At 39.4% G+C, this 16,874-nt stretch overlaps 1 protein-coding gene across 2 annotated transcripts in view; it reads right to left on the bottom strand.

Annotated features, from left to right (window-relative positions):
- Positions 1 to 16,874, bottom strand: part of Cntnap5 (contactin associated protein family member 5) — a 919,042-nt gene that overhangs the window by 149,982 nt on the left and 752,186 nt on the right. For both annotated transcript variants that reach the window (XM_040737777.1, XM_040737776.1), the window contains 3 exons: positions 14,561 to 14,688; positions 14,220 to 14,390; positions 6,174 to 6,392 (listed from right to left, as the gene is read on the bottom strand). In XM_040737777.1, the coding sequence (XP_040593711.1) occupies positions 6,174 to 6,392; positions 14,220 to 14,390; positions 14,561 to 14,688 (518 nt within the window). The remainder of the gene's footprint in view (positions 1 to 6,173; positions 6,393 to 14,219; positions 14,391 to 14,560; positions 14,689 to 16,874) is intronic.

The raw sequence follows: 16,874 nt of genomic DNA, 5'->3' as shown, positions 1-16,874 counted from the left end.
GCAGCCCACAGAATGGGAAAAAATATTCACTAATCCCACATCTGACAGAGGGTTGATCTCCAAAATTTACAAAGAACTCAAGAAGCAAGTCTCCAAAACAGCAAAGGACCCAATTAAGAAGTGGGCTGCAGAACTAAATAGAGAGTTTTCAATAGAGGAGTCTAAAATGGCTGAGAGGCACTTGAGAAAGTGCTCAACATCCTTAGCCATCCAGGAAATGCAAATCAAAGCAACTCTGAGATACCATCTCACTCCTGTCAGAATGGCTAAAATCAAAAACACCAATGACAATTTATGCTGGAGAGGATGTGGTGAAAGGGGGACACTCCTCCATTGCTGGTGGGAGTGCCAACTGGTTCAGCCACTTTGGAAAGCAGTATGGAGATTCCTCAGAAAAATGGGAATAAACCTACCACAAGACCCAGCAACTGCACTCTTAGGCATATATCCAAAAGATGCCCATTCATATAACAAAGATGTCTGTTCCACTATGTTCATAGCAGCTTTATTTGTAATAGCTAGAACTTGGAAGCAACCTAGATGTCCCTCACCCGAAGAATGGATAGAGAAAATGTGGTACATCTACACAATGGAGTACTATTCAGCAGAAAAAAATAATGGAATCATGAGATTCGCAGGCAAATGGATGACACTAGAAGAAACCATCCTGAGTGAGGCAACCCAGTCACAAAAAGAGTAACATGGCATGTACTCTCTCATATATGGATTTTAGACATAGATCTGGGGAGTGCCAGCCTACAGTCCTATTGCCAGAGAGTCTGGGAAACAGAAACTTCATTTACTGGCTGGTTAAGTACTGAGCTGAACTCAAGAAAGCCAGTATCAGAGAGGGAGGACTGATGATCAAAGGGATTAAGACTGGGCTGGTTGAACCCCCAGAAACAGCTGACCAGACAAAGGTTAACTCTTGAATCCCAGGCATCAGCCTGGGAATCCAGCATGGGACTGATAAAGACCCCCCTGAATCTGGGTGTCAGTGAGGAGGCCTAGGTAATCTATTGAGCCTTGGACAGCAGATCAGTACCCATCCCAAGTATACACACGGTCTCTGGACTCCCATAGAACAATGTGAGGTGCACTCTCACCCTGAACTCTTGGGGAAGGGTCTAGGCCCTGCCCTATATGAAATGACAGACTATGGACACCCCCATGGAGGGCCTCACCCTCCCTGGGGGAATGAGGGGATAACGGGGGGGGATGGGGGGGGAGGGCACGGGAGGAGGGGAGGGAAAGGGAGAGGGACCTCGTACTGACTTGTGAAGCAACCTTGTTTCTTATCTAAATTTAAAAAAAATATTAATAAAAAAAGAAAGTAAATAGCCCACAGAATCTTAACATCTGGTATATTAGAGCTTAATTGTTAATTTGGCATATCTAGAATCCCATAAGGACAAGTATCAGGCATGTGTAGGATGGAGGTTCTAGACTTGATAAACTGAGGTGGGTAGACCCACCCTAATGTGGGTGGCACCATCCATTTGCCTGCTTTTCTGGACTGAATAAAAAAGGGAGAGATATCTAAGCACCAGGATGTATCTCCTCTGCTTCCTGACTAGGGATATAATGTGATCAGCTGTCTCAAGCACCTACAGGGAAGAAAGAAAGAAGAAGAAGGTGGTAATAGCAGAAGGTGAGACTCACAAGCTCATCTACATAGATGTCTACTGCACATCTGCAGCATATTTGGGAAGATGTCACACCCAACTGGGAAAAGTGAGACTCTTCCCTTGATGTTCTATACACACAGGCATGAGGCATGCAGGGAGTACTAGATTGGTCAGTCTTGATCTTCATTTTCATTCTATAGCAAAAGACAATCATATACTTACACTAGGTATGTCTCTACTAATGTTTCTTCCAGTATACTAACTCACAGCACACGCATGAGGACAAGAGTTCGGACCTCCACTACTCATATAGCAGCTGGGAGGCATGTTATAGCAGCCAACTATAATCTGTCACTTGGCAGACAAAGACTGCATACTCCAAGGGGAAAGCTAGGCAGTTACATCAGCCAAATAATAGGTTAGCAAGTTAGTTGACTGACGCAGTAATGAAGTGGAATGATATCAAGGAATATTCCTGATACCAACCTCTTGCCTGTACATTTATATGTTTGGCCACATATAAATATGCTAACACACATTCAAACATGCATATACACATATATACATACACACACACACATACACACACATATACGCATACATAAAACCCACAAAAGAGAAATAATGAAACTGTCAACAGTCCTGATGTTGAGATTGCACTTCAGCTAACATTACTTAGTCAAGGGTATATTCTATAAAATTTCCCATATTCTGCTAAATCAATGCACTGGACAAAATGGCCTTGTTTCAAATATCCCTAACGATCATGGTGACAAAACAGTGTTGAGTTACAATATTGATTCTGGGAATCCATCAAGCAATGAGTCATTGATCAACACTTTTCATGCTGTCACACTGAAATTACCAGGGCAGTGCTAGAAGGTGCATCCTATTTTAAAAGATGTGCTGCATTTGTGTCTGGTGTACAGAAAGCACTCATGATCAAAGTAAAGGTCCAGTGATCAAAATGATGTTGGACACTCTACTTTGATTTAGAATTCTCCCATGGAAAAGGTTTCTGGACAGGCATACCATGCTGATCTTAAATCATGCCATTCTCAACCTATCCCAGTCAAGGCATACACCCCAATAAAGGCATCTTGTGCTACATGCCAAAGATAAGCATCTAATGGTTCCACATTTCTGAGTCATGGAGGACACAGTTTTTCATTTGGACTAATATAACTGTGATGGTTACTTTTGTCAATTTGATACAATATAGAATCACCTATTAAGGAATTCTTAGTGAGGGACTATCTTGATTCGGCTTCTGATCATGATTCTATCTTCTAGATATATCAAAAGATTGAACTTACAAATGCCAAGGCACTAAGAATAGTATGAACAATTAGAGAAAGACTTGTGATCAAACATGCAGGACTCAGAAAGCTCATGAACATTACAAGGTTCACAAGATGCCTCCCCAAGGTATATAAGCAATGACATTTGCTGGGGAGAAGAGACACATCCACCAAGTTGTTTATAAGCTGTGCAGGAAACAAAGATTTCCTATGTCTTTGGAAGATAGTCTTGATTAAACTGTTTCTTGTGATAGGACCTAATACAAAATTAGGTGGCACTATCTTTTGGTTTTAGTTATTGGCGTTATTGGACTATATAAAAGAGGAGGAGTTAAACTGAGAGTGAATATGCATGTATTCATTCTCTCTGTGTTCTCGAATGTGGATGTAAAGAGTTGTTTCAAGTTCTTGCCCCTACTTTCCTAGTGAGGGATTCTAACCTGAAAGTGGAAACTGAATAAGCCCTTCTTCTCTGTTACTTTTGTTGGGAAATTTTTTTTAGTCTTTTTTTTTTAAATTTTATTTTCCAGTTTAAATTTAGATAAGAAACAAGGTTGCTTCACAAGTCAGTTCCAGGTCCCTCTCCCATTCCCTCCCTTCCTCCCGTGCCCTCCCCCCCCCGTTATCCCCTCATTTCTCCAGGGAGGGTGAGGCCCTCCATGGGGGTGTCCATAATGTGTCATTTCATATAGGGCAGGGCCTAGACTCTTCCCCAAGAGTTCAGGGTGAGAGTGCACCTCACATTGTTCTATGGGAGTCCAAAGTCCGTGTGTATACTTGGGATGGGTACTGATCTGCTGCCCAATGCTCAATCCAACTGGACAGGAAATTATGGCAATGACTAATCAAAACATTCAATCATTCATTCACTGCACAGATAAAATACACACAAATGGAAATGCTGGGTCTTCAAATGCCTTTGGCCAGATGGCATTTGCAAACATATCTGTCACTAAACACTCAACAGTGAGTCATAAATCATCAGACAAAGATGACCTATAACACCATTTTATCCTTTTGGAATCTCATGAAGATAAACTCAATAAAGCACAGTTATTCTACGATTGGACTCAGTGGAGAGAAGCCTAACAGAAGTGAGCATGCTCCTTAGATTGACCTTGGCTACAACTCTGTCAAGATGTTTTATCCAGTCCTATCCACATGTTTGCACAACTCACTGGATTTCTGATCAATTTAAATGTCTGGTAATAAAAACTTGGCACAAACCACTGCTGCCTCTCTTCCCTTTTAAGTTATACAAAGTTCATCTCGTCTCTGTTCTTGTGATAGTTGGGTAGCTAAGATTGTGTAGAAAAGCTATCCTCCATCTTTAGATTCTTCTTCAGCTAGAAAGATTCATAAATAGTGCCAGAAGATATATTAGACTTTCACATGAAGTATAATTTATGGAAATTGTAAAATACTTGAACTGATTCCACCAAAAAGAGATACTAAATCTTGATGAGTAGCAAATTTCCTTCAAGAAATGAAATGTGATGTTTAAATAGAACTGAAACCTCAAAACAAATTTAAGTTTTCTCAGTGGTAAATCATATTACTTACAGGAGTTATTAATTAAGGAAGAGACCTATAATCAAGAGAAGGTTTTAAATCACTTGATATTAGATTCTACTGGATGTACAAAACACAACTAATGAAGATACACGTATGGTGGGTGATAAAATGAAAACTCAATGTTCTCAAATTCTAGTATCTCTTTTCTTTTAGTAAGTATGTTTTCAGTGATAATATTTCAGATATAGAAATTAAGTTAGCCCTCTTATAAAGGAAGCAAATACAAGATGCACATGGAATATATATGGAATTCTGTGGCTGGTGGTTAGCTATACAGTGTGGGTGTTGATAGAAAACAGTGCAAATACTGGTCTTATATCAGTACTAGACTAGTTTATCTACAATGGTGTCCCTTTCCCCCTCACACACACACTAACACATATTCATATACACATGCGCAACTCAAACATACATACACATACATAAAGACCTTGAAAAGCAGTACTTTTCTCAGTTCATTTTTCTATCCCCACTATCAGACTAGGTTACTTGAATAGAGTTAGCTTCTTTGTGGCTATTGATGGGGAAAAGTAGGGAGGGAGAATGGAGGAAAAGACAGGGAAATAAAAAGAAAGACCAAATTCAGTCCAAGGCTTTTGAATCTATCTACTCCTACCATTGTCAGAGGCCACCTATTCAATGTGTAATATTGGTGCAAATGTTATGTCTCACAGAGGGAATGAGTAGCACTTTACAGTAGTTAGGGCTTCTATTGTTGTGACCAAAAGCATCTTAGAGAGGAAACGGTTTACTTTGCTTATACTTCAGTATCACAGCCAGTCATCAAATGAAGTCAGGGGAAGAACCCAAGCAGGGCAAGGATTTGGAAACAGGAGCTGATGCAGAGGCCGTATAGAGCCTATCTACAGGTATGCTTTATATTGCTTGCTCAGCCTGAAGTCCTATACAATCCAGCACCACAAGCACATGGGTGGCAGCATGTACATTAGCCAGGCCCTCTCAAATAAACCACTCATTAAGAAAATGCTCTATGGACTTCCCTATAGAGGAAATATATGGAGACATATTCTCAGTTGAGAGTCCCTCTTTCAAGTAACCCTAGCTGGTGTCATGCTGACATAAAACCAGCTAGCACACTCCCTAATTTTTACTCCTAAACACTGAATTTCTTTGGTTTAGTTAAGTATTTCATCATACTGTTATCAGGAGCAATAGACTGGAACCTCTGCCTATGCTGTAAATTTTTGTTACAATTACTCTAAACATAACAGTCCATGGATGTCTGAAAAAAAATGTATACGAAGAGAATTGGTACCAAACAGTCTAAGAAAGCCACTAAATTTGTGAAGGAGTAACACAAACTTTATTGGGATGATCCATGAAACTAGACTAAAATTTTTTCTTTGGTTTTTGAGACAGGGTTTTTCTGTGTAACAACAACCCTAGCTGTACTGGAAGTAGCTCTGTAGATAGACCAGGCTGACCTCGAACTCACAGAGATCTTCCTGCCTCTGTCTCCCAAGTGCTGGGATAAAAGTCATGCATTACCATCACCCGGAGGAATAAAACAATTAATCAAATTGAACCAATAGTAAAAAATAGCAATATATTTAATTCCCTAATTGCAAAATACTAGGAATTTTTCACTGAGCTAGGGCATAAAGTTATGCTGTACGCATTTAGCACAAATATGCTCCATGTATCCTACCTACAAACAACTGGCTATTCAGCTGAAGTCGGAAATGGCCTTCCTCTGAGGTCTCCCTTGTGCTCCGTGGAAGGCTGTCCACCTGCAGGGAGGTCTCCTTGAGGTTTCTCTCAGCCCGGATATAATGCCATTGGTTATCATTCAGAGGAGAAGGAGACTGGACCAGGAGCTCAACAGGGCCATTCCCAACATCAATGGCAAAGGTAACCTCAGAAGGAGCTGTAGCCAAACAAGAAAGAAGAATGAAAGCCATTGTCAGTGTGTTGCAGGCACAAAGCACATTCAGGATGTCTAGGGAAAGGGATTGTAAGTCTGTGTCAATGTAGAGAGGACAGCTTTGAACTCTCTGGAGCCCTTGGATCAGCACCATCATTATCAACATCTAAAGGCTACATATGTAAGAGCTCTATGCCCTGCCACTTCAGTTGTTCCTAGTTGTTCAATATAAGCAGCAGGGATCAAGGAATTTGTGTCTGTCTAACTCTCTGCTGAAACTCTGTGTTTCCTACTGTACACAAGAGGTAGCTAAGCATCTTCTTGCTGCAGAGAGGGGACTCATGCCCTTAAAACAACAATATCATTTGCCAGGATATTTAGTCAGTTCATGTGACCCAAGAACTCATATTTCCATATCTAGAAATGCCAAAATCAGGCTGGAAAGACGGCCCAAAGCATAAGACCATTTGCTGCTCTTGAAGAGAATCAGAGCTCAGTTCCTAAGACTCAGATGAGACAGCACGTAACTGTATAAAAGTCCACCTCTGGGGATATGATTGCTCTCTCGTGTCCACAGGTACCTGGACACATGGGTATATACCCACATAGATACAAACATATAAATAAAAATAAATCTTAAAAATACTGAAATGTCATGAATAGTATCAGTTGCTAGTCCAGAGGAATAACACTGAAAATGGAAGTGCCTTAAATTACTTAGAAGTCCACCCTTCATGTTGGATACTTTCCAGGACTCTGTCCCTCTCTTTTAACAATTTATTATGGACATAAATTGACAGGCATTCAATAATAATGATGCTAATCATATTAAAACGATGGTGATGATAAAGATACTAATGGCACTGTTCATGGTGATAGTGGTAGTCATGATAACCATGGTGATTGTAGTGATGATATTGGTGATGGTAGGGATGGGATCAAGAAGAGGAATGATGGATAACGTGGTCACAGTACTTCAGATGGTAGTGATTATTTTGGCAATGGTAAATCTGTGATTGTACTGATGGTATTGGTTGTGGTCAGGAATGTAAGTCTGGTGGTTAATTTAACTGTCAGTGGAATCTAGAAACACAGATGAGACAATCCTCTGTGCACAATTTTGCAGGCTTATATAGAATGGGTTAAGTGAGGTGAAAAGACCACTTAAATATGGGTAACACCATTCCATGGACTGTAATCCTTAACTAAATACAAAAAAGAAAGTGAATTAAACAGTACTGTTCATCATTCTATTTCCTGACTGCATGTGCAATGTGATCTACTACCTCAAGCTCTTGTCATCATATCAACACACTATGATGACATGAGACTACAGGAAATACTTCTTTCTTTAAGTTACTGTAATCGGGTATTTTGTTTCAGCAATAAGACAAGACAAATACTTTGGTGGTGTGTCTGGATGGAATTTGTGATGGCAGTAATGTTAATGGTTTTGATGGTGGTGTTAACAGTGATAGTGATAATAATCTCAGTGACTATCTTCATGCTTCTGGAAAAGCAGCTAAGGATTGTGGTAGAGATGGTACTGATGGTGACAATGATAGGCTTCTGGTGATGATAGTGGTAGTAGCACCAATAGAAATCAATAGTGAGAGCCAGAAGTGACTTTGGGTAAGGCCCAACAAATAGATTTTCTTACTGTGGTCCTTAAAACAACTCTGAGAAAGGCACACTCAAATTCAAGTATCAATAAAAATTGTTCAGAAAACCAGTATCCCAGATAGTAATATCTGATTATAAAGGCAAAGCTTCTTAACAGGTTCCTGTGTACCTAGTGTCATAAGAGGATTTTCCAAGTACAAACTAGGGGGCAGTTAGTTATGAAATGAGGGTGATGAGAGGCAGCCTCCTGAGTATCCAGAGCTTTCCCATGTCAGACCTGTTCTACTTCTTGACATGTAATGGTTTTTCCTCTTTATTTACCCTAACACAAGGAGTGTGTTTCTAGCTGAACATGGCAGAAGTGGCAAATACAATCTGAGACCATGTCCCACAAGGTTCTGAATATTAGCAGAAAACTGCTCTTGCACGAACCACCACCATACAGAACTCCAGGTAACTGAGGACAGACAGCTTTCCTTTCTCATGAGTTCTGGCCCTAAAGGTAAGAAGTAAGTTGATGCCTGCAAACAGCATCAAAAATGGGGATTGACAACATAGACTACCAAGCCACCATCTCCTGTTCTTTTTATCATACATCTATTTTCCTGTCTGAATTCTATCCATTACTCCTGGATATTAAAGAATGAGTGATATAGTATCAACAGTAACATTAATATTTATTAAGTGTATCACACAAGCCAGACATACTGCTAAGCATTTTTCATCCACTGAATTCAGTTGGGCCTCAATACAGCCTTGTTATACAGGACTATTTCATCAGTGAGGGACTGAGCACACATGGTCACAGTGGCTAGAAAAAATAATATATAAATCCTGGGAATATACTTCTAGAGCTTTTACTCTGTAACAATTCTTTATTGATTCTTTGGGAATTTCACATCATGCAGCCTAATCCCCCTCACCTCCCAGCTCCTTCATATTCACCCTTCACTCCTGCAGCCTCCCTCCAAAAGGAATCCTCCCCACAAATCAATTATAAACAAAGCAAAATTAAAACAGTAACAAAAACACCTCGATTCTCTATCTTTCTAATATCTCTTCATTCAACCTAGTGGCATTGGGTGATGTGGTGTGTATCACACTATACCCTTTTGTCTGATGAGTTCCATCCAAAAATGTTCATTGTAATGAGTCATTGCTCTGCTTCAAGGCCTCTGGCACACCAGGATCACTGAACTCTTACCAAAACGTCACTGTGATATCCTGCTATTGTCCCAAGTCATGGGATCCAATGATTATTTTTCCACAGAAATAGTTTCTTCACACATTTCAGCATGTCATAGATGGGTTAGATGTTAGGGTTGTCCAACCCAAGGTCCAGGATGTGGGTCTGGGATGTAGCTAAACTGGTTGGTCCATGTCACTGGGACCACCCCTCTGAGGTGAGATGCAGAGCCTACTCTCCTTGGCCCATATTGTTGGGGTTACCTCTCCTGATGAGGGGTAGGGTCATCTCTCCCAAGTGCAGGGGACCCCTCTCCCATGGTATTGGGACATCTCTCCTGGTATAGTGTCCAGAAAGAGGCAGGGGAAGCTATCCCAGGGTGAGTGAATGGGAGGCCATCTCAGCATGGCCCTTTGATTTCAAGATTCTTAGTTGCTATGAACCCTTATGGCAACATAGGCCATGGATATCATCACAGACAGTAGAAACATGGATTCAGACATGGTCCTTGGCAGCAGTTCTGACTCAGATATCACTATGGCCACAATGGCAGTACAGGCTACCCAAATCAGCGTGGCCTTAGTGGCAGCAAGGCGCTAGAACACCAACATGCTGTCAAGTGGCTGCCCAGACCCTGGGGATTTGCACAGTTGTAACAGGGGCCATAGATATTAACTCAGATCCTGCTCCGCCATCGAACCAAACATGGCCCTAGGCATCAGCCTGGACCTGGATGACACCATAGCCCCATGTAGCAGCATAGGTTACCCAGAGTGGTATGGGCATAATGGTAGCATAGCCCTTAGACATGAACATGACCACAGTTTGTGGCCTAGACAAATGTGTTTTACCATTGGTAGAGATTATATTTCTGACTATTGCCTCCAACCTCAAATATCATGTGGTCTATGTAGTCCCCCGTGAACATCATGGCTATAATACATAACATAGATAACTAGACACAGCTGAATATAAAAAAAAAACGAATGAGCAGATGGTAGCCTACACCAACATGGGCTTAACTCCAGACTTTCTGAACTTGCCACTTAAATGTCTCACAAGGATATTTTCTCATGATTTGATCCTTTATTGTTCAATTCAAATCTAAGGGCATTAGAGTAGTGTTTATCAAGTCAGATCTTGTTCCCAGAGAGTTAAGAGATGAATGAAACAACGTGAGTTCACCACTCTCTTTGGCAAGATTGTCAAAGGAAGAGCCTATAGATACCTTGGTAGATGAAATGCCTGACAAGGATTCCAAGGATCAAAGAAACCTAGAAAAGACTGTTGGATGTTCTCCCCTTCTTCTACAACAAGAATGTATCACTGTAAACTGTAGGGTATTCTTTAGTGTCTAATCTCTACAGTTTTTTCCACCACTCAGCTCAGAGCTTCACAAAGAGACATTGGGTATTTTCAACTCCTACCCCAGTTCAGGGATGAGGACAAAACTTTTCTGTGCAGGTGAACATATTATTCAATGGATATGTCAACCATGAAAACTGCTGCTTGTCTCCTCAGTCAGTACATCTGTTAAATGACTTTTCCTTTGAAAGTGTCTGGTCATATGCATTCTTGTTCTTTACATTTTAGCATGAATTGTCCTTCTGCTTAAATGAGTAATGTTATTGGATCCATAGCTCTGATGCTAGGATGGGTGAGTGTTGTGATATCTTGTTAGAGCTTTCCCCTTCTTAACAGTAGTACCAACTACAGTATTATTAATAAGTTTAGGAAATATTAGTCCTTACAGTTTCCTGACTTTATCTTTAGTATTTTTGTGTTTTCTATCAATAGAGGCTGAACTCAGGGTCTTTTGTGTGCTAGCAAGTTCTTCATTCTTTTACTGCACTAACTACATCCCCATTCTTACATTTAAAAATATTTAATACAAAATGTTTGTGTTTTAGAAAGTAATACTTGAGTGTATAATGATAGTAAACATCAAACAATTACATTGCAGGTTTTATTTGTGTGTGTGTGTGTTTTTATAAACTTAATGCTTAATTGAATTTTAAAAAAATTATATAGCCTGAAGGGCACAGTGTACTGCTACAAAATACAAACAAATTGGACACTGATCTGTAATTAACACTCAATCACTGATGATTATCTTGTGATAATATACCATAACATTGACTTTGGGTTTAATGAATAAAAAGGCTGCAGGGCCTGATTTTTTAATAAATTTTACATTGAGGTATTATGTCCACACTATGGATTGGTTGGTATTCAGTCTGCTTTTCAGAGTCTGCCTAAGTTAAGTTTGAAGGATTTTTATTTTACTCCAAAATCACAACAGTTCCCCCCAGTAGTAGCACATGTCCTTGAACAATTAGTGAAAAGTAACATGAAGACACATTTTTCCCCTGTGTGTAGTATGCTACTGCAAAAGAAACTCTTAGCAGATTCTCCCATGTCCTAGAGACCCACAAAAATCCATCCACTGTGTCCTTCTGCAAATGTACTTTTTTTCTGTTGGGGAGCTCTCAAATTTCCAATATCTGTGGATAAGATGTTTGCTTAGCTTTCAAGGGTATCTCATGAAGTTACATCACTAGGATATGGTCAGTCACCTCATTCAAACTATTGGAAAATGTCCACTTAGACAAAAGTAGAGGATGCTCAAGGACAAGTTCAAGCAAGCTGTGCTCATGAGCAGAATAAGAGCAAGGCAGGGTACAGGTAATGGAGACCACCATAGTGTAAAGAACACAAAAACAGAAGTAAAAGCAGCTACAATATGTTTAATGTTTTTATTTATTCATGTATTCATTTATCTGTGTGTTTGTGTACAACTATTTATGTGTTTGCTGATATACATGTAAGCAGAAGTGTTCATTCATGTGAGTGCACATTCATGGAGAGGCTAGAGGAAAATATTTATGTCATTCCTCAGGATTCCCCCAAATCCTCATTTTCTAAGACAGTTTTCCACTAGCTAAAAGGACTCTCTTTGTCTACCCCAGACTAGGAATGTAAGCACACATCACAAAGCCAAATCAGACTTTTTACTTTTTACTTGAGTTCTGAGGATAAAATCAAGGTTCTCATGCTTGCAGACTAAGAACTTAACTGATTGAGCTGCTGTATACTCAGTTCTTGTTTACTGTTTGCGTGTTGTGTCCTAATCACGATTAACTAGTAATTCTAACGAACATTAATGATTTAACCTCCCCTACCAAATGCATGTACAAAACACACATACCCTAAAGTCACTGCTAATTTTTAATTACATATATGATTAATAAGTTAAGTAACTATATATATATGCACATTTTATTACTTATTGCATAGTAAAGGTTATACCTAGAGAATAGTTCATATGAACAACTTCATATGCTCCACTAGCTCCATGAAAAGCCAGGTTGGTGTGGCTGGAAGAGCAACAAACAGCTCCTTTCATCTGTGTGTTTTCCACTGTTTTATCTAATCTGAATATCACAGGAATGTACACATGGTAATACAAACGTCAGCACATGAATTAAAAGAGCACCAGCCATTGCAAACCCTTGATAGCTTTGTTTAGTTTCTACCCAACCGGAGAGAAATCTATGGTGAATTCTGCATTAAAATACATGCTGGAAAGATTTTTGATTACTTGGATATTTTGAAATCATTAGAATTGATGCCAGTTAAAAACAAATGGATATTGAGAGGGTTATAATTTTGGGAGTTTATCATAAAAATGGTTGAATTTACCAAACTTGTAAAAATCTTCCCAAACCTTTTGAATATATATTACTTTATATGAAAAAACAATCATATTAAAATTAATAAAAATATTCTAATCTAAATGTAATAGATGATAAATGGGCCAATACAATTTATATTTTCATTCGAAAAAAAGCAAGTACAGGAAATTAACTTTAGTGAAGTCATTGACAACTTTGTAGATAATCAGGTTTATGGACAGATTTTAAAGTTATTATTACTGAAACAGACTAAAACATTGCTGTTTTTTACAATTTCATAAAACTTAATCAATATTTTTTTTCTTTTTTGTGCTTCCATGTATTTTTGTTAGCATGCTGATATGCAGTGTTCCACAGTAGAATGTCTTTTCATCTATATTTCTTTAAGGTTCATTTTGCTTAATGATTACTAATGTTATTAATACACAAATACCATAGACATAGTTCTGGGCTGTTAAAAAGGTGTACTACATGTATCTAACTCTGCACACACACACACACACACACACACACACTGCTGCTGCTGACAAGAAAGTGGTGAAAAAAATGTCATGAAGTATTACTGACTAGGTATACTCTCCTATAAGTTGGAGACAAGAAATTATGTGGCTGCATGCATGCATGTGTATGTGTGTGCCTGGATGACGGGTGGGCTGGGTGATACTTGGTCAAGATGTGGTCAGCTGAAGATGCTCAGACATAGACCTCTGGGTAAATGTCCAAGTTCCTCCTCAATTATTCTCTACCTCATCTTTTTGAAACAGAGTCTCTCTCTGAACCTGTAGCTTCACCAGTTCCTTCTGTTCTGTGCCTGTCTTTGTCTCCTCTGGCACAGGAATACCTGACTATGCTTCCTAGGTTCTGGGGAACTGAACTCAGGTCCTCATGCTTGATTGCAAGGTCTTTATTGGTTGTGCTGTCTTCACAGCTCATTAAAAAAAAAAGACGTCTAAGGCATGGGTAAAATAGTAAAGTGGATCCTAAATATAAAGAGAATGCTCAAAAACAATCATCCCTGTTTCCCATATAGTGCAATCCTGAGGCATAAAGCCATGGGTAAGTGATAACCACGCCTTTAAAGAGAATGGTGCCTGCAAAAGGATACTTTAGGAATGTGCATATCCCGATGAAACGACTGACAAATGCCTATAGTACATAATAAATCATAAGGCATTTGCAGAATTTTGACAGCTCCCGTGCTAGTTTTACTGATAACTGCTTATATTAGCTCCACCCTAACAATCTGTACTAGCACCTGGTGGCAGAGATAAAGTGAAACCTTGCTCTGTGGACCACTGACATTGAACCATAAAGGAAGGCACTTACAGCTCATTTCAAGTCGGATGAAGTCTTTAATGCCAAGGTTCTCTAGGAAGACTCCAGATAATGCAGTGGTTTTAAAAAAGAAGGAAATGTCAGCGCTGACTTCCGCATGGAAGGTAGGAAAGTGGAGGTAAGAAGCTTCGGTAGAAAATGAGACGGCATTCCAGTAGTGTCCTGTGAAACAGAGAGTTCTTCAACTTGGCTTGTGTGTTTCCACTGGAAACAAGCAATGGGCTTGTGGGTAATTTTCAATACTAGGAGGATACTGAAGGGAAAAGGGAAAAGGAACCAAAATATCTTGTGCTCATGCAGTTCAGGGGAAGGGGGTGGGGTGTTGTACTCACGGTCACCATAGCAACGCAAGGGGCCAATTTTCCAAGCAGCTTCTGAGTTTGATCTGTTGGTATCAGTGATAATTATCTGAGTTACAGGTAGGTGATCTTTGAAGGAAAGAAAACCAGTATCCTTTGTCCTGCAAAACATAAATTTAAAGGGGAAAAAAGGAGGATAAAATGTAGATTATCTATGGATTCTGTGTCAAGACCCCTGTTTTTCAAAGTGACTTAGATTGGATGCAGCCTGGCTAGGCTTGGGAGGAGCATAACAAAGGCCTTTCATCTCTGGGCCTATGTGAATAGTTGTAATACCAATTACAGAACCCATGGCCTGCTTCCAAACACCACTAGATTTTATATCTTCTCTAAATGTGCTTGCAGGAGCACAGGTAGTTTACAAAGTTCGCTGTTCTGATTGTGGCCAAGAGGACCCGAAGGCTCACTGCAGTGTTAATGTGACATTAAACATCACTTTACTTTCCCATAAAAGAAGATCTGCTATCTGAGGAACTGGCTTGAAAATAGATTACACAATTTGCTCTCAAAAATCACTCACAGGACTTGGCTGAACCACCTGCCAACAGGTTTTAATCAGATTTGAATGTTCCTTATCACCTTTTAAGTTGTGTTAAAATGAATCTTTATAGTTGCTGGTTGCTTTTTTGCTTTCTTCTTTAGAAAGACCTTGCTGGTTAATGGCTCTGCCTTTGTTCATGTTAATTATGCAAATAAGGAAGTACCTAGTTTTCTTTTGATAGGAAAGTTTAAAAGCATAGAGAAGGTCAATGTTTCCTCCTCTTTTTAAGCTGTCTTTCAGAATCAAGGTGAAGATGGTCCCACTTGGCAAAGTATAAAATTGGAAGTAAAAGCCTGGCATTGTAGAGCTGTGGAGATATTTTAGACAGTCCAAACTATCTAGTTTGTGAGCATAGGGACTTGAATCTGTATCTTCTGAATTTACACAAGAAAACCTGCCTTTATGGCACTCTCCTCCAATCAGGTCTGGGGAAATGAAGATAGACAGATCTCTAGGCTGGATGCAGCCAGCCAACCTAGCTGAATTCATGAAATCTAGGTCAATGAGAGACCTTGCCTTAAAAAATAAGGTATACTCTACAGTAGCCAGAGAATAACAACAGAAGCTGACTACGCCATCCACATATGTACTCATACATGTACACATGCATCAGCACACACATACAAGTAAAAAATGGGCTGTCTTTATGTGTGTATCCATACATGCACTGGGGGTTCAAGAAAAGATAGAGGATGCATGTTATCCAAGTACACTGTTCATGTATACCAGTTTCAAAAATAAATAAAGACTGTATTTTAAAAATAATGCAAATTCAATTAAAATAAATAGATTGCCATCAATTGTAAATGCTTCCAGCATAAAATTTGTTAAAGATTAAAGATAGGTAATCTTTGCCCACACCATTCTCCTCTACAGTGTGTCCATTTACTATTGTTGAAACTGGCTCAGAGGCACTGAGGCATTGCCTAGGATCAGAGGATAGAATGGGCAGGATCCAAGTCATGGTTTTGCTTCCCTGATATCTTGTGTTTAAAGGACACACATTAGGGTTAACAGTTCCTAGCTCCTTAGTGTGGGTGCACAATGTCCTTTTGAAGACGCTTGGTGCATTGAGTACACATCTGAAGAGCAGCTTGCAGAAGATTAAATGAGATTTGCAGCTGCTGGGCAGTGTCTGGTCTATATTAAATGCTCAGAACTGGTATCACTGCTGCTTGCTTGACTTGCCTTTTTTGTTCCCGAAGTACTCTGTGGCCTCAGGCAAGACAACTTATTTCATAGGCATCCAGCTATGATCCTGGGTTGGAGATTTCTTGCTACATAGCACATGTTGAAAATTAAATTTTAAGATTTAGAATTGAGCTCATGAGATTTGGAGGGAAACACTTAATAATTTATCTAAGTTATAAATAAACCAAATATCCACCCGAATTCTTCCCCTATAGCCCTATTAAAGTTACAAAGAAATATATGATATAATTTAAGTAATTTAAGTGCTTATGTTTAGAAGCTGTCCAAATGATAAGGCTTTGTTTCAGCTAGAAAGCACACCTATGTATGTTGTACCCACAGCAAGAATAGATTCACCTTTTTGTTCAAAAGTATTCACAAGTAGAGATTGTAATGCAGAAGTCAAATACCCACAGTGAAGTGAAGACAAAAAGCAGACTCTCCCCTGAAGGAACCATGACATGCTATATCATGCTCTCCTACCCATTTTTATTTTCTGGCTACACATGCTAGATTCCGAAGTCTGTCCATTAATGCTGACTTGTGTCCCCCTTA

Source organism: Mesocricetus auratus, unplaced genomic scaffold (assembly GCF_017639785.1).
Source record: "Mesocricetus auratus isolate SY011 unplaced genomic scaffold, BCM_Maur_2.0 Super-Scaffold_100676, whole genome shotgun sequence".
NCBI lineage: Eukaryota > Metazoa > Chordata > Mammalia > Rodentia > Cricetidae > Mesocricetus > Mesocricetus auratus.
The sequence above is the reverse complement of the archived record's forward strand: the minus strand, read 5'-3'. Positions and strand labels throughout refer to the sequence as shown.